Raw genomic sequence first — 20961 nt, forward strand, 5'->3', positions numbered from 1 at the left:
CCCCAGACAGTTAAACTCCTCTATCCAGTAATTTGATGGATCAATCACTCTCCTTCATAAGGTAAAAGACGATGATTTGCAGCGTGCCATGGCCTTAAAATGCTTGCATTTTGTCATATTGTGGCAAACTTAAAAAGGTTTTGCCTAAATCAAAGCACCAGCATCTTCTGCAGGCTCCTGTGGTGAAAAAGATAACTGGATACAGCTGTCCTGTTCAAAGCTTGCTGAGAGAGCCCTGTCAAAGGTAGAGGCATTAGAGTGGAATCTCTGGCAAAGGGTAAGCCCTTGTCATGAACAAAATTAAGCAAGTCTCCTTCTAAAGGGCAGATCCTCAACACTGCTTGAACCATGTGTGCAATATACAGTAAGTATGAAAGTTTATAAACAGCTTCTGACTGCTGGTTATAAGCATTGCCAACATTCTGGTAGAGATCCCACTACAGCAGCCTTGTAAAGGTTTCCATACGAACAAAATGCCAAATGATTAGATGACAGTAATGAATACCAGGAGTGGACTTGTCCAGTTTTAATGACAGATGCTCATCATTTGCTTCACTGACAGTGGGATGGTTAGGCTGCATGAACAGTAAAGATGCAAATCCTGGAGATCCTAGTACTTCTGTTGTACATCTTATTGGAAGATGGCAACAGGATTAAAAAAAACATATAATCAATGCAAGCAAGTTTCAAATGTTCAAAAACATGATTAACAGAAGACTCCCTGTGAGAGAACATCCAAGAAGCTCTGCTGCATTGCAGTTAGTACTAGAGGACGTAGCCAATGGGATGCTCTAATGGAACTGTAAAAGGTGTCAAATAGGAATTTCTACATATTTTTCAGCACTGAACACACAGGAAAGCTCTATGAAGAGTGTCAGTGCTGTGAGGCTTCAGGGAAAAGTTGAGGTCAGCAGCCAGTAGTTGTTCTTGTGGCATGAAAGTTAAGATAATTATGTTTGAGTCTTCTGAGGACAAAAAGCAGAACTTCAACATCTTCTCAGGAACTGGAGCTCCTAATGCTAGCCAGTATTAGATATACTCACAGATGAAACAAGCAGCTCTTTCCCCTGAAATTACATCCAAGGAAAGACTAAGGGATTAAGACAGTGATGGAAGTAGATTCAGGTTTTCTGGACATCCCTTTTAAGCTACCACTGTAACAGGTTGAGCTGAATTGCTAGGTTTTACTTACACATAATCTCCAATTTCGGTTTTGAAGGGTAAGAGTACCTGTCACAGTACATCACAAAAAAAGAAAGAAAATGCCTACCACTCCAACCTCATCATATTTAAGGGATGCTCTGAAAACCTCTACTGAATATACCCTTAATGAAAGCTTTCTTAGGTGGGCTACATAGCCTGAGTGAGCTTCTACTAACAGCTCTTGGATATCCATCCGGGAAAAGAGTGAATTTACTTAATGGCTGGGAAAGAACCATTAGTTGGCTCTACTTTATGTCTTAGAACTCATGAACACCTAGAGAAATTAAAAAGAAACCCCTGTAAACCTGTAAAAAAGCTGAGTGGGTCAATCTGATGATTCTACAACCCATAGATACAAACACTATATCCTACTGCTTAGTGAACTAGGTCACTTGCATCCAAAGGCAGTCAAATTCCAAGATTCTTCAGATAAGCACATAGCTGCAGATACACAGTTAGAAGACATAGGCAACTTTTCTACACTTGATTCTGGCTAATCTACGTTTCTGACAACAGAGTGCAATCACAGTGTTCCTGTTTAGCTAGTGCTCATCTGTCTCGGAAGAGGAGCAGATTGACTAAAAATAAGTAGACACAGTGTATGGCCTAAGCCCTAAGCATGGATTGCAAAGATTGAGGGCTCTTAAGTCAGGGAACAGCATGGTCTTACCAAAATGGATTCAAGAAAGCCTCCAAAGAATTTCTTCATAGCCCTTTTCAACTAAGCCTCTGAAAGAATCCATTAGTAATGTAATTTTCCTCTTAGGGTATTTTTTTTTTCTTAACAAATCAGTTGAGACAGGGTAAATGCAAATTCTTTTTCAAGAATTTATGCTACTAACACTTGATAGGGAAGCCTCCAGAAGAACATACTAATAGTGCTCCAGTGTCCCTGTCACTGTAGTCATTCTTCAAACCGGTAAGATTCATATTACGTACTAAAAGATGCTCTTTACAGCGAATGAAAAGCTATACATACACACTGAACTGGAAAAGACATGTTAACTGATAAAATTTTACTATCCTGAAACTGAAAATATGGATTTTATTTCTTTCAGATTTTCAGACTTACTGAGAATCAGAAAAAGATTTTTCCCACCCTAGCACTCAGAGCAACATGAAGATGGACTCCCTTGTTCAAGACCTACTACTTTATTTAGGAGCTATCATGGACATAATCTTATTTAAGAAAGATCAGAGTAGAAACAAGGACAGTATGCAAGGAAAAGAGGTAAAAAAAGACATATGCCCATGACTCTTTCATCCAACACTTATTTAGCAAATAATTGCTTTGCCTTGCACCAAACTTAATTGGCAATTAGAGCTTTCATGAGCTCATGTCTATGAGCTCTCAGGGGCAGCTGAGTTTGCCAAGAAAGCCAAAAATAAACCTTGTGAAGAGATCATGGAAGTTCTTAAGATTCCAGTTAGTGGGACAGTATCCTGTGTTTCTGCTGAGGTTAGGAGTGCTAAGGCTTCCTTTGAAGGGTGGCATCTAACTCAATGACTGTATCACTGACCTGGCTAAGGACTACCTTTCTTTAGGCACAAAAGCGGCCCAAGTCAAACTTCATCCTCAGAGAAAGCCAAGCACCCAGAATCAAAGGCTCTCTCAGAGCAATGGAGTTACAGGATTAATTTAGATATAGAACCTTAAACTGAATCCTAACCATTGCTCATCCACCCTTAGGCCCCTTTAGATTGAGACTCAAAGACCAAGCCAATTAATTACAGGGGCCCCGTTATTAGCAGAGCAGCCTTCAGGTTTCTGTGATGCTGAAACTAAGTGATAAGCACTGTAAATCAGACTTCACAAAGACATTACACTGAAAAGTTGTATATTCTAAATCCTGATGCAGCCTCCATCACCAAAACTGACTTTATCTTGTCTGTTAGGAAAGGGAGATGGCTGTTATTTAAGCTCTCAGGCCTGTTGCTGCACAAACAATATAACCAGAGACCAAGACTATCTTTCCAGAAATGCAGTAGATCCATTCTCAAAATGCACAGAACACAAAGCCAATATGGAATCAGTAAAAGGGCACCTGACCATCAGGAGTGTCATCTGACTGGCTCATGATGCCAACCCATGTCTCAACCTGGAATCTGCCAGACTACTGCTACCCTTTCATGTCAGATAGTCTTGCTAATTAAATTCCTAAGCAAATAATAAATGATTGGGAAATAAAAAAAAGGGGAAAAGATACTTTCTTCCTGAATAAGAGCTGTGCAGTGAAGGTAGTGAATAGATAATATATTCTTGAAACACAGTTTGTGTTGCAAATGCACCTTGATGTCTGTAATTTCAAGAGAATAAACACCTCACACTGATGCATGCAGAAATTGTTTACTACTGTTCAAAGCTGTGATTTTTTATTTATTCCATCTTACTAAACAGAGATGTGAGTAACTTCATCAGATCCATTCATTTAATATTTATATTCACATTGATTCAAAAGACAAACCTATGACTACGTAGTGCTTCAACTGTACAGATCAAGAATATACACAATTTGTCTCTCTTCTTCAAAGCCAGGTGTACATACAGCATCTGGGTGGCTGGGATAAAGAGAAGATATCCCTTTGCTTTGAGAGGCACTGGTGGACTACTGTGGTCATACCAAGACATATTTACTGAATTTGGCATACTCATGCTAGAGCAGCAGTGTTAAAGATGAAGACTGAAGTAATGATATTACAGCTTTTCCTTTCTATTGCTGAAACTTAATAAAATATATTCCTTAACATTTGTCTCAATTCTGTACCAGAAGAAATAGCCTCTCACCTGCCACAGAGCTTCCACAGCAAACCAGTTGCCCACCAGCACTGTTGACACATGCTGAATTTATAATTAAAGCAGATTTCTTCTGGTCTGTGCAGTGGAAGATGTTCAACCAACACTCCAGAAGAACATAACTTCCTGCATTTAAGAGTGCTGCAGCTGCTGTTCACTCTTGATTTACAGTCTGACCTACATCCAGTGCTCAGGCTTCTCCTCTGAATGTGAAACTGATCTTTGCATGTGCAGTTTTCAGTGAGAAGTCACTAGCAGCTCATAGGTTTCCTCCTCATTTTCACTCAGGTATTACTGACACATGCAGAATTCCTTCCACACAGAACAATCCCTTGCCTTAAGTGTCTGACTTGCTCCCCACAATGCTTCTGTAACAAAATGGCCTTGAAATTGTGACCTGTTACAAAAACCAATTATAAGAATTAAATTAAAATTACATTCTCACGTTGCACTGCCAAGCTCTCTCCAAAGACTGCACTGTAATGCTCACATTCCATCTCAATTTAACAAGGTATATAAGGATATGGTGCATTAGTTAAGCCATCTTTTACAGTTTTACTTTACTAGCAGGCACAGGCTGCTATGAATGACTCTTCCCAGTACAGATTTCTCAGTTACACAGTGAGTTTTATACCAGCTCTGAACAAAGAGGGCCCCTAACATGTCAGCATAAACTTCCATTGGTGATCATTTTCCAGTCATCTGGGTCAAATTAGATTTCTTTGACTAATTATTACAGTCTCAGGATGAATCTTAGATATCTTTATTTTTTATATTGGAATGAGAGAGAGAATTTTTTCTGTAAGACCTGAGAAAACATTTTTAAGAGGAACAGAAGGATCCCAGGAAAATACTAGCACAAGATTTTCTGGTTGCTCCTACACAATCAGGTGATAAGTGCAGACAAAATTTCTCAAAAACAAGTCAAGCTGATTTCTATCAACATAACTTCTATTTACAAAGTGATCAAAATCACTTTGATTTCAGCAAGGATTTTGTCTTCTCAGTTTGCAAATAATGAAAGAAAAAAAACCCTGGAATTTGGTGGGTGTGCACTCCTGAGCAAGCACCACTCAAACTGTCAAGGATTCAACTGGCAAACTGAAAATAAGCATCAAATGGGACACCAAAGGGAGCTTGGGCTATACCCAAAATATTCAAACCAAATAGTTATCAGGTCATTAATGAAAATAATAGAAAATACAGGTTATACCAAGCTAGAGAGGCCCTGAAGCATACTGGGTAATAGAATGGGAAAGAATGGAAAAAGCAGATGTAATTCAAAAGACAAAAGTCAGTAATAATAATAAAAATCTGCATTTGTTTAACTATGCAAACTGAACAAAAAATACATTTGCTTTGTGGTACTCTAAGACGCGTACAAAGGATGTAATGGATCACAGACTGCATGCCTGTCAACATCATACTCAATATAAAGAGGAATACTGTGTTAAGAACTGTTTTTCACTATTCCATTTGAACCTCAGCTACAGCCTGAATCTTTTCGAATTTCCACACATCCAGAAAAATACAGGCAATTTGGATCTGAGAAGCAGGAACAAGTCAAATCTAGGAAAGAGAATGTTCAACAAAAGGATGAAAAACTGAAGGTGTCTCAACCAGATAAAGCTAAAGGAGTCAGTAAGAAGTCCTCAAATACACTGACCCAAAGGCAGATAAAAGTTTAACCCTTCTCTTAGCTTGTAAAACATCCTTCAGTAGTAAGTCTTTGAGGTGCCCAGAAAAGCTGTTAGAAGAGTTCAGAATGACGAGGATGTAACAAATGCTCTAATTAGGCAGAGCAGTAAACTAGATCAGCTTTCATAATCTTCCCTGCAATACTGACATTTACCCAATACAGCCAAAATCTGCCCCCAAATTAACTCCCTTTGCAACATGGAAGCAGTAATTTTCAAAAAACAAAATAAAAGAACAACCTCACTTTTCCCATTCAGAGATTAACATTTGAACAGCTGACAGCTCCACTGTAATAATATGAAACAGAAACTGAATATGGATTACTTCCAAGTGATACACTGGAGTAAAGCAGTACTGCTCTGTTGTACTGAGTTTCACAAACTGGAGAAGAAAACTAAATTAGAATCCACTGTTAGTGTTTAACAAATTTACAACTTTTCTATGTAAGTTTGGGGCTATAAAGCAAAGCTTGTAGAAAAATATTTAGTTAAGACACCAGAGCACTGTTAGCAAAGTAACAGAGTTGATAAAGAAAAGCAGACTCACCTTCCGCAATTCAATTGTAACTTCATTTCTGTGTCTTCTCATAGTCTGTAAATAAGAAAAAAGAAAAACATTTGTATGTCAAGAAAGTAGTATTCTGCTTTGGAATCACCTGTTTCTAGTTAAAAAGTGCAGTTATTCATAAAAAGACATGGAAAACTGTGCATAATTTATAACTCAGTCTTTCCTAGGAGGATGCACATGTTTTTTGTGATGTTTTACTTTGGTTGGGGGTTTTTTGTTCAGTTGGTTTATTCTATATTTTTTTTATTATTACATACTTCACAGAAAGCTTTGCCATAAACTTCAAGAAGTATCCCAAAGGTACAAAATATTGACTTCCCCATGGAGTTTCACTAGAATGACTCTCCAGGTGTTTATATGTGCAGACCAAAGGCAGCAGTAAATCCAGGTTAGACAATCTCATGTTCCCATATGATCCCAATCACAACCTAAACACATAACCTATGCCAGTTATCTGGCCAAAATCAACTAAGAGTGACAGAGGATAACTGAGCTCAATGCAACAAGACAGATCAGGCTTGCAGAAAAAGGAAACAAACTAGTACAGTGGTACTGAGTCTACTTAGGATCTATAGCCTACACACCGCAAAGGAAAACATCCTGTAAACATCTCAGCTCCTTAAAGATACTGGGCACTCAGACCACATTCCTGAGGATACTGCTATACATCTTAGCTAAGAGAGACCAGAAGATTGAAAAAGAATTTTCGCATACTGAAGGCAATCTCCCTAGGTTCATTTAACAATCAGTGGAAAAGACGCGTACCATCAGAGTGCAATTCAAAGGAAAACAGGACTGGATGACTACTGGCAGTCCAGCAAGATCACCCACACTAACTAAAATTAGCCTTTTAAAATACTTTCTACATCCTACCCTTGCTACTGACCTTCACTGCCGCTATCATGTTCCTTTTGAGTTAGAGAAAATAACTCCCTGAGCAAAAAAGAACCAGTGGAAACCAGCAGTATACAGCAAACACCAGGAGTTACCATCAGCCATCTACAAAAATACCAAACATGCTCAAGATGAAACATAGAAGAAACAAGCAGATTTTACATCTTGAACACATACACAACATAGCTGCAATTGCTTCACTACTCTCAGCCAGTTTGCATAGCAGTACTCATTTCACAGAATCATAGAAAGGTTTGGGTCGGAAGGGACCTTGAAGATCTTCTGGTTCCAACATCCCTGCCCATGGCAGGGATGCCAGTCACTAGATCAGGCTGCTCAGAGCCCCATCCAGCCTGGCCTTGAACACTGCCAGGGATGAGGCACCAACAACTTCTCTGGACAACCTGTGCCTGTGTCTCACCACTCCCTCAGTAAAGAATTTCTTCCTAACATCTAATCTAAACCTACTCTCAGTTTAAAAACATTGTCCCTTGTCCGGTCACTATCTATCCACATATAAAGCCTCTCTCCCTCCTTTTTATAAGCCTCCTTAAGGTACTGGAAGGCTGCAGGGAGGTCCCCCTGAAGCTGTCTCTTCTCCATGCTGAAATTCATTATCTTGGGTTGATGTGAGAGTAAGGAAGGCTTGTCTTCCTGACCACTGCTTGATTAGCCAGCTCACTCATGTAAACACAGACAAAATTCTCCTTTTACATCTACAAGGTTGAACTCTACTCCTTTAAACAAAGCAAGTCCGCATTACAGTAGAGGACAACAGCACTACAGCCTCTACCAGAACCACACTTATTTCCCCCTCTCATGATTTTGGTTAACTGTTTGATACTTGTGACCACCTGAGCTTGCTGCAACACCTCAGTATGGTACGGACTGGACAGCTGGGGAATGGGAGGGCATCTGGAAGGTTCATTTGTATGAACAAATGAAGAACACAAGAAGTCACCACATGCAACTAGCAAGACCAGTCATTCAAGTTTCTTGTTCTACTAGAACTTTGTATTTTGAATAATCTTCATAACCGTGTCAAATTTAAGGACACTATATAGCATCAAGTTTTCCAACACTTCTTTCCCATGATAGCTGCCTTCCAGTGCTAAAGAGGGCTACAACAGCTGGAGAGGGACTTGTTACCAGAGCATGGAGTGATAGGACAAGGTGGAATGGCTTTAAACTGAAAGAGGGCAGGTTTAGACTAGATATTAGGAGAAATTAATTATTGCGAGGGTGGTAGGGCACTGGCACAGGCTTCCCAGAAAAGCTGTGGATGTTCCACCCCTGGAAGTGTTCAAGACCAAGTTGGATGGGGCTTTGAGCAACCTGGTCATGTGGAAGGTGTCCCTGTCCATGGCAGGAGAGTTGGAACTAGAGGTCTAATGTTCCTTCCAATTCACACCATTCTGTGATTCTGTAATTCTGCATTTCAATTAAAAAAATGTAGTTAAACAATGCTTTAAAAAGTCTCCTTTTCTTGATCATTCTGTGTTCTAGACACCAAAACTCTTTACTGAACTTTTCACTAGCAACACCACCCAACTTCCCCTAAAATCTAATATTTTATTCCTACCTATCTTAAATTTTAAGGCATATCCCATCATAATCAGCCAATTTAAGTGTCCACTAGAATTTTCCTCTCCAAAATCCAATATTGCATGTACCAAATTTGAAGTTTCAGTGATTTAATTGATGCAAGGCACAATTTACTTTTAGGTTTGCTCCCTGCTTACAATTTAGTCATATATCTATGTAATAATACTCTAGAACACTTATTATTTTAGTCTGAACAGAAAAATCAGACTAAATCTCAAGCTCTTTAGGAGACAACAATAACATTTATCACCTACTACTCTTCTGGAAGCAGGGCAGATTTAAGGAACACTATATGCTGGGCTTAACAGTTCAGCAGCTTAATACTTTTGGTTTAGAAAAAAAACAAATACAGCGCAGTCCCAGGCAAGACATTACTAGTCAATTTATCAATTTATTTTAAAACCGTCTCTAACAATGCTTTGACTAAAGACAGTACTCAGAGTCAGTCATCCATAAAGTCTCTACTGGGAAGACTCTAAGCTTCTTTCTAAGGGAAAATAATTCACTCAGATTTTCCATTAGGGTTTTATCTTTGTTTCATAGTTCCATTACTTCAGCCCCTCTGATCCTACCCTATTACAATTCTGTCTCAATTTTCTTTTATTTGTTTGTTTTTCATCAAGCTGATCTTTAAAATATTTCACTACTTCATTACGATTTTCACATTTAATGTGCAAGGATCTCCCATCTTTTTCTCATTTAGAGAGCTACCACTCTTTAGAAAGATTCATAAAAAAGGTTATCACCTCTGTAGACATTTCTGCTGACCAGTACCACACATTTTCTGAGCTCTAATACTCTTAATCTCCATCTTACCTGAGTTTTATCCTTTTTAGCTGTTCTTTTGTATTTCCTTTTAAACTTAATATGAGTGTTTCTGCTTTCAAAGCAGCTCTGGTACATTTTCTTTTTACCTTCCTCCTTTAAAAGGCAGAACAGGCAGTACTCACCACTAAGTCCAGTGCTGCCTCTCCATTCACAGAACAAGTAGGCTGATAACTGGGATATCACTCACTCTTAACTCCATGGAACCAGTGAGTGTTAACTGTCCCCCACTAAACTAAGGGCTCCCAGTTTTACAGAGTCTCCTGCTGGCACAGCATCTTAAGAAAAAATATATTTGTCAGGGTCATCAGAATCATCCAAGAATCAGTGACGCAATGCTGGCGCTAGAGTCTTCTACAAGCATATGTGAGTGAGGTTCCCAAAGAGTTTGTGGTGCAATCTGGCAGTTAAACTAGGCTGCTACAGCTAGATCATGATCAGTGCTCCTTGCTAGAAGTCTGCTGACACTATTTCTAACCTGACACCTTGTGTCCTTGCAATGTGAGATGACCACTGCGTATCAGTGTTTTTAAGACCACGGATTCCACTTCATTCATACTTGTCAATTATGGCAATTATAGACTGTACATGAAAAAACACATGAATGTACTTGACATTGGTCTGATTACTTAGTTTTATTCATGCTGCTTACTGAGGATTTGTTCAGACTATTGCCCAGCTTGATTTTCTCCTCTTTACCACTGCAGCTGATACATTAGTGACAGACTGCTCTTGGAAGACTCTGAATGTCCACTGTTTAGTCATCCTTGCCTTAAAAGACCTAAAGCACATTTCAACTTCATTTGATTACAAGAAATGCAGGTATACATACAGAACCATAGCACTATATTCTGGATACTCTTGCTGGATTTTTGGAAGCTTTATTTTAAAACTTGCAGGCCAAAAGGCACAATTTCTAATCTTATCTGGTAAGGTGAGGTGGGGCGAGTGGGACAGGACAGGACAGGAAAATTGGCAAAGCACGGATTTCATTCCCCAAAAAACAGACTTAGGTGATTCAGATATTTTTTTTGTCCTGATTTGGAATTTCTTGAAAGCAAAGTATTTAAAGCTAGTGTTTCAGATGAACCATTTTTGAAATACAGCAGGTCACCAGCACTTTCCTACAGCCTCGGAAGAAGCACACATATTATAATGCAATAATAATTGCATTATTAATAAATTATAATAAATATAAATTATAAATTATAAAATAAATTATAATTCCATTATTAATAAATTAATAAATGCAATAATAATTGCATATAAAAGAAGTAGTCTTGAGTACCACTGCTAGTCTACCTTTAAGGAATCATTACCACTGCAAACAGAGTAACACACTTTTACACAGCCTGCAAGACCCACCATGTGGGGAACTGACAGGCATTTACAATAGATTTATACAGTAGTAGAAAGGCTAAACATTTTCCCCAGCTAACACAGGTCAGCTAAAACAGAGAGAAGAGGCAAAACTATGCTGCACCTTTACCCAAGATTCATTCCCAGATTCCAGGCTGGGAGGACATCTGCAGAAGTCTATAGATGTCACACCAGTTGAAGCCTAGCAAGAGGTTACTGATGGATGCAACATGGGGTTTGACATCCACAGCATCTGACTATGGTCACATCTCAGCATAATGTAATCTAACAAGTAACTTCATGGAACACTGAAACAGCACATCTCAACACTAACCCCCAAGACAAAGCTGAACTGTTTTACTGAATAAAAAATACAGACTCCAAATCTCAGAAAGGGAAAACATGGCATAGGCAAAACCCTACAAATCACAAGAAAGATGACAGTTGCAGAATCTGAACCATGAGGACACTCCTAAAGACAAGGTATTAATGCACCATACCTAAAGTGCAACAGTAAAAATGAGTAGCTACCAGTCAGCATGTACTACTGAAAAAAAAGATGCTATGCCACAACATTACATCTCAATTGTTATGCATGACTCAAGTTAGACTTAAGTTCCTAAGGCTTTTGTAACACGAGATTTCTTCTCTCCAGTTCATCATATGTAAGGAACAATTACTTGCCAGTGTGTTTGACAGGCTGACATCACCACAGTAATGCACCAACTACTCCAAGTCTTGTTACAAGTCAAAAGTAGATGTTGAGCAGCATTTCTAATTTCAAGTTCCTCAGCATTTTGTTATTTTATAAAATAAAGCATAAAAAAGCCCCAAAAGATCTGCTAGATGTTGTTAAATAAATAATTGTTCTCACTTCTACCCTGAATGTCTGAATATTCTTCCCAAGTCAGATACAGAGTTACCTATGAAGAATCTCTCCCTAACACCTTCCACTTTTTACTTAAAGTAATTCCTAGTTCCCTCAAATCTGAAATTAATTTCATAAACCAATGAAGAAAATCACTGCACACATCAGGGCTGCTGTGTTAAGGGCTGCAAGGGAACTTTGTTTCACTGCGATCCAAAACACAAAAATGATAAGATGATAAAAGACAAGAGATTTAAGAGCCACCATACCTTGGGAAAAAAAAGGCAAAGAGTGCCACAGTCCCTGTAAAACTGCCTTTGACACACTCAGTGGGCAGAAGCCATACAGAATACAGCTGTCCTCATCAGATCGTTGTTTCAGGTATCTCTCAACATGGATGGTATCTCTCAATAAGAAGCTGACAAGAAAGTCAAAAGTTCAGTTTCAGCCACCTGGCTGTAAAGTAAACGTTTTCCTTATTTTTCAGTTGGTATTTAGTTTATGACAGAACATGAAACTGCATAAAATTCTTGATACCAAAAAGCAATGGTGTCTGAAATTCTGAATTATCAGCATAAGCTGTACCACCAGCACATTCAAAGAATTATTTTTCAGTGACTAAACATTTGGGACCCTTCTGCTGAACATAACTCACCAGTACCGTTCATGACACCACATATGAAGGTGCACAGGATGCCCATTATGTGTTAAAGAGTAAAGAGTAAATACCAATGCTGTCACACTGCCACTTGGTGCATGACCATGAGCCATGCAGACCTTTCTGGAAAAAGGATTACTTTGAAGTTTTGAATAACACTGAGATTCTAAGGAGGTAAGTCTAACAAGCTTTTTGAGCCTTTGTTTAACATAAAAAACATTTAACTACCTGAAAAGGCAACCCATATAACTTCTGTAAACAAAAACAAAAAAAAACAAACAAAACCAAAACAGACCAAAAAAACCCCAAAAATCAAACCAAAGCAAAAAAAAAAAAAAAAAATCAAGGAACCCCAAAAACCAATGAGCCATACTTGCATATGAGAACAAGATAACATTTTTCAAAATCCTCTGTAACAAATACATAACACAGTGTGCTGTTCAGAGTGGAGGGGGGAACAAAAACCCAAACAACCCCAAATCCTACTACAGTTATACAAGGCTACAGGAAAAAAAAACCACCTGAGCTAATTCAAAAGGACAAAAATCACACCTTAGACAAAGCAGTTAAATAGCCTTCCATTTATGAAAGAATGATTTAAAACAACGTTACTACTCTACGCAAACTCAATCTCATTCATAATTAAATATCAGAACTAGTGTTGGAGTTTCTGTTAATTTGAAGTTTCTACTTCATATTTAAAACTCAATCTTAATTTATTATAAACACTTTGAAGTCCCTTAAGTATATCACTTCTGGAGTCACAATTCTGGATGCTTGGTAAGATTACTTCATCCCCAGTCATAGTACAAATCAGAAAACCAACACTATCTAAATGTGTGGATGATACAACCAGTGAGAAGCTTAGGTCATTACATTTCATTTGGTATGCTGGGACAAAGAATCCTTTAACAAAATTAAAAAATAAGTTTCATATACAAGGTGCTTAACAATGTACATTCTCTGCACAGAAAAAATAATCAAATGCTGCAACAGTAAGTGGTATGAATTATAATAATTTTAACTACTTTTAGCTATACCAATTGTGTCAGAAGGAAGATTAAAGCATAACCAGCATTTAACAACTAAAAATCTACCTACCATTGTTACAACAGGATGGGGAGCTCAGCATGGTGCTTATCCTGAGTAGCCACCTCATTAGGTGGAATACCTCAGCAGTGTCATCTTTTAATCAACACATTTAGACCACTTCCATTACACCTTGAGCAAGCAAGTTCACAAAACATCAGAGATGCAGAGGCAGGAAACAATGTTTTTATCCAGCCAGCACATCAATACTGCCAGCTGCCCCACAAACAGCTCCCCAGCTACCCCTACTCTCCTGCAGGCCAGCCAGCACATATCAGCTTCCAGCTAGCCCATGGAAGTGGGAAAGCCAGGATCATCTTGACAAGACTAACACCTCAACCCAATGTCAGCTTTGGCTGTTCTGCAGGTATTAAAGGTATGTTTCCAGGAACTTTAGTAAGATGTGCATTTAATTCCTTTAAAAATTCAGGCATTAAATAGATAGAACAAGTTCACTGACCTAGTCTAATTTCTCTGCATCTACAAACATAATTAAACTCTTTATTTCTGCTATTGCCTCTAAGCATTACAGAGACAAGTCTCAGAGAATGAGAAGTTACATGCTTAGAGGATAGAACTACCCTAAACACATAGCTGGGATAGTAAAGCAGCTTGATTAAACATACAGAGTACCCTAAACAGCTCAGCATTTGCAAGTCAATTCTAGACTACATCCACCTGCCTAACTGAAAGAAGAAAATTGGTCCAGTTCCAACAGCTGGATTGGATTTAACTGATGCCTTCCCTTTTGCATATGAACATATTCTAGAGCATAATTTATATACTTCGCAACATAGGTGTGGGTGCAAGACTGAAACGTGATGCTTGTATTGACAAAATAAATACTGTTCTTCCCTAGAAACTGCTGTACTAACCTTTTTTCCTTATTCCTTCCCCGACACCTTTTAAAAAGCATGAAATACTGCAATGCACACAAAAATGCTGAAGCCTCAAGAGCTGGGCTGGTTTGGGGCTGAAAAAGACCTCATCAAAATGTTTGTTTGTATACAATTGATGAGATGATTAAGATTGTCAGCTGCCTATCTTTGTTTAACATTAGAAGCTAAATATTCCTAATTTGCATAGGCATATAATTAGTATGTGCAAAGTTGAGGCTTAAACTGATATTGTTCTACTTGTTCTGATAACAGCTGACAAAACCAAAGAGACAAAGGGATGCTGACAGAAGGTGATACTGCTGTTCTACCTGTTCTCACTTTCAAAGTGCTTATGGCTTACCCCAAGAATTGCAAGTATATCACAATACAGAAGGGAAGAACTCCAGGACTGCATCACGATCTGAATGGAACTACTTAACCACAATTGAAGGAATTAAAAACAATGATGCTCTGCACACCAATCCATCTATTTCTTTTGGACATACAAAAAGATTTGACATCCATGCCAAAGTAAAGCAAATGTTTAGACCAAATTAACCCTTCTAGCTAGGTTTATTCGTTTACTTACAAGCATTATGGATTATTACCCATCTGTTTTCTTCCCAACCAGTGTATGTTCTAGGCAGACTCTTCTTCCCCAAGCCCAATTTTGAGACTTATTTAATTACCAAGTGCTCCTATATAGCTCCAAATTGTCCTTCTAACAAAAAATGGGATTTTTTCCCAGTTGTATAGACTACAAAGTTAGAAAAACTTTAATTCCAGCTTTTTTATCACAGCTCCACATTAAATTACGCTGACCCAGTTAAAAATGCGAGTAGGGGGCAAGGATTCCACAGTACAAGCAACAGATCTACCAAAGCCGCCAAACAAACTTACAATGTGTCTGTACCCTGAGCTGATACTCCAAGATAGTTTCACTTAATTTGATTACTATTTGACCCAAAAGGTATTTGCTTCCCTTTTAAGTAAACATTCTATTATTTTGCAGAAGGTATTAAAACTTAGATGAGATTCTCCGTGTGCTGCAGAAGCTTAATATTTTAAAGCTTCCTTTTGGCATGTAACATTTGACACAGAACTAGGGTTCATTAGAAGCAGCATGCAGTATTTATACTACTGTATTTTATGCCATCATCTGTCTGGGACATATGTTCCTCAGAGTTAACAAATGTCACTGAAAGAAAACTATTTATTTTGCAGCTGGAACTGCTACACTTTTTTTTTTTTTTAATCCCCAGTTTGGAGGCCCTAAAATTAAGACCAGCTGCTTTTTGTTAACTAGTCTGTGGCAAGATAATTCAAGTACCTGAACCTGGCTAGCCTCAGCAAACTGGATGAATGAGAGATGTACCATAACTCTTTTACTTAGTGCTGGGTAATGACTCACTGAAGTCAGACTCTCATGCTAATACGGAAAGCCACAAGCCTCCAATTACTATCGCTCATGATGCTGACTCACCTGAAAGCCCCGTGGAAGCAGACAGAGCAGCCCATCCACATTGTCTGCTTCTACTGCTCCAAACAATCCTGGAAGAAAATTGCTATGTTCATTTCTTACCAGCTCTATTGTAAGGGTATTCTTCTTCAAGGTCCCAATATCCTCTCTGCAATTGTTTAACCTCCAAACTAAGCTATTACTAGCAAAGAAGTGAGAAGTGAGCAGTCATGTTTTAATTCCCATATACCACTTACCCAGTTTACAAGTACAAACATATCAAACAACCCTCAGGAGACTGGACTTGAAGCAAGTTAGTTGGCTGCATTCAACACAAATTGCACCAACATTGAAGGACATAAAGCAGTCCAGAATACAATCAATACATTATCTGCTGGTTTTATATAGAATAAGAGAGCTGAAATACTCTATTCAACACCAAAACTCAAGGAAGCAATACAATATCTAGTAGACTTCCAATTACTGCTGTTGTGTGAATCAATGACATTATACCCTGTCAAAAGTTTTACAGCACTTCCATTTAGATATAGATCTTAACACTGTTAATCACACCTTTACTTATATCAGACCAAAGACTGCAATGAACCCATTTGGGCTCCACCTGAAGACAAATTGAAGTTTCCAGTTAATCACACAGCATCCCAAGCTAAACTCATCACTGTGCAACAGCAGGTCTGCATAAAACAACAGGCAGGTAGCAAGAATCCCCAACTAATTCAAAGTACTACTTTTGTCCAGCAGTCCTAACAGGGCAAGGAACCTGTCCACAGATGCCCCAAAAAGCAGTAGCAATGCAGTCACTTATCTCCATTTTGACAAGGGTCCACCTTGAAAAACTTAACTGCGGTGTTTGGTCATTTACACTGCAGCCCAAAGAAACTGAAGGATACCTGTATCAAGTTTTTCTTTTCCTCCTGTATCTTTTGGAAAGAGAAGTGCACACTGAATTTTACAAAGATGCCAGTTCTGCCTTATCTAAATACAGTAATATGCCAAACAAACACAAAAAACAGTGGATAACCAAGACAGTCTAATTACAAGCGATTGCTACTCGCATTTATTTTATAAGTTAGAAGGTTAAGGCTTCTGGACACATTAAGTAGGTACAAGGATTTCAGATTTGGTAGTTTTATGTTACAGGAAGCTGCTTTTGCCAATACATAAATTTCTAAAAAGGCAATTAGTTATTTTCCTATATTGCATGAGCAGCGCAGTAAATGCTTTAGAGTTTCCTGGAAATAGAAGCTTAACCTGCCCTTGAGGGAGAACAAGTGAAGCACCCAGATGACTCCTTGGTCTCACCCAAGCCATGACAGCCCATCTGTCCTCTCCCAGAGTTTCAAAGCAAGCATCCCTCCCATTCCCTTATTGAGGAGGGAAAGTACACAGACCTGTCGAGCCAAACAGAACACCTGACTGCCATTGCAAAAGAAGAGTCCCTTTTCTCCTTCCACAGTCTAGAAGATAAGAAAATTCTGAAGAAGAGTCTAGAACACCAGCTCAGGTAAAGGTTCATTTTTTCACTAATAGACGTTACCAGAAAAGAAATAATAACCACATAATTCCATACTTCACAGACAAAATACCATATTCACTTGTGCACAGGACAAGAAAGCAGCAAAGCAAAATTAGGACTGTTCACAGTAACTTGGTGTAAACAACCAACTAAAATTTTGATCTTCAGATCAAGATCAAGGCTTAAATACTTTTAAATGTAAAAACTTGTATCAAATTGTAGATAACCACTTTCAAGAAATTCATTACAAAATTAAGTGTTTGGTCAGAAAGGCTTCACAGATTTCTGGGGCAAACACCAGAAGACCAGACATTCTTAAGCTTGCCAAATATTTATACTAGGTTCCCTTAGGAAGGGAGAGGAAGAGAAAAAAAGAAAAAAAGAAAAAAAGAAAACATACAAGGCTAAATACTAGCCAGATACTTTCTTGGGCAATCTGTGTTTGAACAAAGACACTCCCTTTTCAGATACTTGAACAGTCTTTAACTGTAATATCAAAGTACCTAAGACAATCATTCTATGAATCCATGATATATTTATAAACACCTCCCTGTGAAGTGGAGAAAAAAGTTTTGTCATTCCATCCATAAAATGGGAAAATAATTGCAATTTGCATACATTCACAGGGTGCCATGAAAAAAACACAACAAATCAAGTCCCTAGGGAGCTAGGCTATATTCAACCACAGCAAGCTTTTTTGGTATAATATTACATGGCTCAAATAAAATCAGATTTTCTTTGCTGTTTTTTGAAAGATATAATCAAAAGGCAAGAAAAGATTAAACATGTGCTAGCTGCCTAATTAAATCTATGAAGAGATCATTCTGCTCAAGATGCAAGAGAAAACAACAAACCCAGCTGACAACGCAGGAAGAAGACGGAACATTAGGAATTAGAAAATACACTCTAGCAACATCCCACAATCTTATGAACCCTGTCAGCTGCCCTTTTGATTTAATCATCTCAGTGTCATGAATTCTAGATGCTCCTACCTCACTTTTTAATGTGACAGAAACATAAAATCAGCGTGCTTACACTACTCGAACATTTTGGGTACCACACTTCTCTCCTTGAGGATTCTTTCAGTTTCTCAAAATTCCAATTTATATGTCCTTCCCTTAAAAAAAAAAGCACTGTCACATTGACTGCACATGTCAGTACTCCTTCAACATCTCTTCTTGTTTGTAAGGCTGCTCTTCGGTGCTGTTTGATCCATGATATGAACACTACAGATTCTTCTTGCACACCTGGTGAACAGCGGTTAACAGCATCCTGACAAATTGCAGCAGGGCTCTCATTTCAGGATCCTCTCCTGATGTGGAAAGCCTTCTGTATCTGGCTGTAAATCAGATTTTTGTTGCAGAGAAATCACTACCACTGACTTTGCATCTAATATTACGTGTGCATGAAAAGAAGTAAGAAACCCTGATGCCAAAAAGCTGCATGCAAAGACAGTATCTGCTGATAGGGTGATTTCAGTTACCTGAGCAAGACACAACAATGTCTCTCTCCATAATTTCATCAACCTTCTTACACTGCAGTTGACTAAGAAAAGGCAAGGACTAGGACTCCAAGAATTGCAAACCTGAAATCTGACACTGCACCTGGTCAGGAATCCCTTACTGCATCTCTGAAAACCTGGCCACAAGCCACCCTAGTACCCTGTGACACTGACCACATTCTCCTCATACAGATGAGCTCTATGTTCCACACCAGCAAGTTTGCAGTGGGGCTTGAATACTCAATAAAACATATCTCCATCAAGGCTTCCAAGCCTCGAAAGGAAGCTTTTTCTCCAAGCTGATTTTGCAAATCACTTACTCTATCACCACCTCCAAAGTCCACCTGTCACTGAATCTGACAATAACCAAGGTTACAAATGCTCAAGAAAGGGTCTCAGCTGACGAGACACAACAGAGTATGAGGGAAATGAGTAATTCAGTAACAGGTGCTTGAATGAAGAAGATATGAATTTGTCTCCTGCTCTGCAGCCATTAGTACAGTATATATTCCTATTTTGCACTTGCTGTGTTTTTTAAATACACACAAAATGAAGTTTGAAGCTGACTGCAACATTTTCTTAGCCTGAGAAAGGAGACAAGTGTCAGGTGACCCAGAAGAGCCTCCCCTGCAGATTTAACCGTGTTAATCTACTGTGAAGGGATAACAATCCAACAGTTAAATACCACTAGACAAGATATATCTTCTCCCCTTCACACTGACCTCTTTGAGCCACCACTGGTCTTCTCCAGATGTGAAGGGCTGGCTCAGGAAGCTAAGGGAGCAGAAAATTAAAGAAACATGAAGAGCTTTGCAACTAGTTTACTCCATGGCACTGACAGTTCTGATGCAGGACTAACCTTTTGGAAGAAACTAGTGCTTTTGACTACCCATTTTGTCATATTTTGTGAAATGGAATATAAAGCCCAGTTTCTGCTATTACATCAGTAATCAGGTATATCAATTCAGTATCAGAGTTTCCCAACACCGGGTATTTTGGAAACTGACAGACTCTATTCTTGGAAAAGATTCAGGTTTTGGATTTCTTTTTCATTTCAAATCAGGTCAGTTGACAATTTGTCTTTACTACTTGATGACACACCCCATTACCCATTGGTTCATTGCCTCCTCTACCCTAATGTTATAAATTAGATGCCTCATTCCACTTCTAATCCCACAATAAACACAAATCTGATCACTAACTTGTAGCTGCTGCATCATCCTAATTGCTGTAAATCTGTAACACAGTTTTAGAGGACAAAACATCCTGCTTGGGTATGTGCTGGAACTGTACTAATATTCTAAAAGTCTCAAAGAACTTAGGTAAAAAATAGTTAAAGAGCTTTTTAAAACTAGTCTGACTGTTACATTGCTACCAGCTGTGCCCAGACTTTGGTATTTTATAAATTAAAAATCAAACTTTTAATAAAGAAGCTTCAGAGATACCAGTACCACTGCTGTAGTGTTAGAAATACATACAAATGAAGAAAAACAAATTCTGTAATTACAAGAAGATTACCAGAAGCTTGGTGTATCACAACAGCAAACAGCAATAATTGGGCCTCAATACAGAAAGCACAGATCCCAATCAGCTTATGAAGATTATGTTCATCACAAGATACCATCTCCAAATTGCATTCTCCACAGGTATTTTTGAAATAAACAATGGCTTCCTAATGTATCTGTGTATTTAAATCTTTTAAAATGCAATGTATTCAATTGATTTTGAACCTCAAGAAAAACACTACACAGTACATCTAAGTGGACTTATTAGGTGTTTGCTTTCTGCCAAGCATCACAAACATTTCACAGCAGTGTACAATTTACCTGCAGACTAAAGCTTGGAAAATTCTGGAGCAATAGCAACCAAAGAGGCTTCTCACATCTCTATCTTACTTCCTACCCATGTAATTCTTTCCAAGGCACAAACATATACACTTGTATTCTCCCACAAGTATATAGACTGGGCTTAAAGGGTAATAAAGAAGCTGCTGGAGTTAGAAACTCTGCATGGGAGTATTGGATCT

General features: G+C 38.4%; 1 protein-coding gene across 1 annotated transcript in view; it reads right to left on the minus strand.

The window, feature by feature from the left end:
* The window catches only part of KPNA3 (karyopherin subunit alpha 3), a 48034-nt gene that overhangs the window by 21724 nt on the left and 5349 nt on the right, over positions 1 to 20961 (minus strand). Inside the window, exon 2 of the mRNA XM_085060111.1 lies at positions 6242 to 6286. Within this exon, the coding sequence (XP_084916237.1) occupies positions 6242 to 6286 (45 nt within the window). The remainder of the gene's footprint in view (positions 1 to 6241; positions 6287 to 20961) is intronic.

Source organism: Lichenostomus cassidix, chromosome 1 (assembly GCF_008360975.1).
Source record: "Lichenostomus cassidix isolate B80296 chromosome 1, HeHo_3.0, whole genome shotgun sequence".
Taxonomy (NCBI): Eukaryota; Metazoa; Chordata; class Aves; order Passeriformes; family Meliphagidae; genus Lichenostomus; species Lichenostomus cassidix.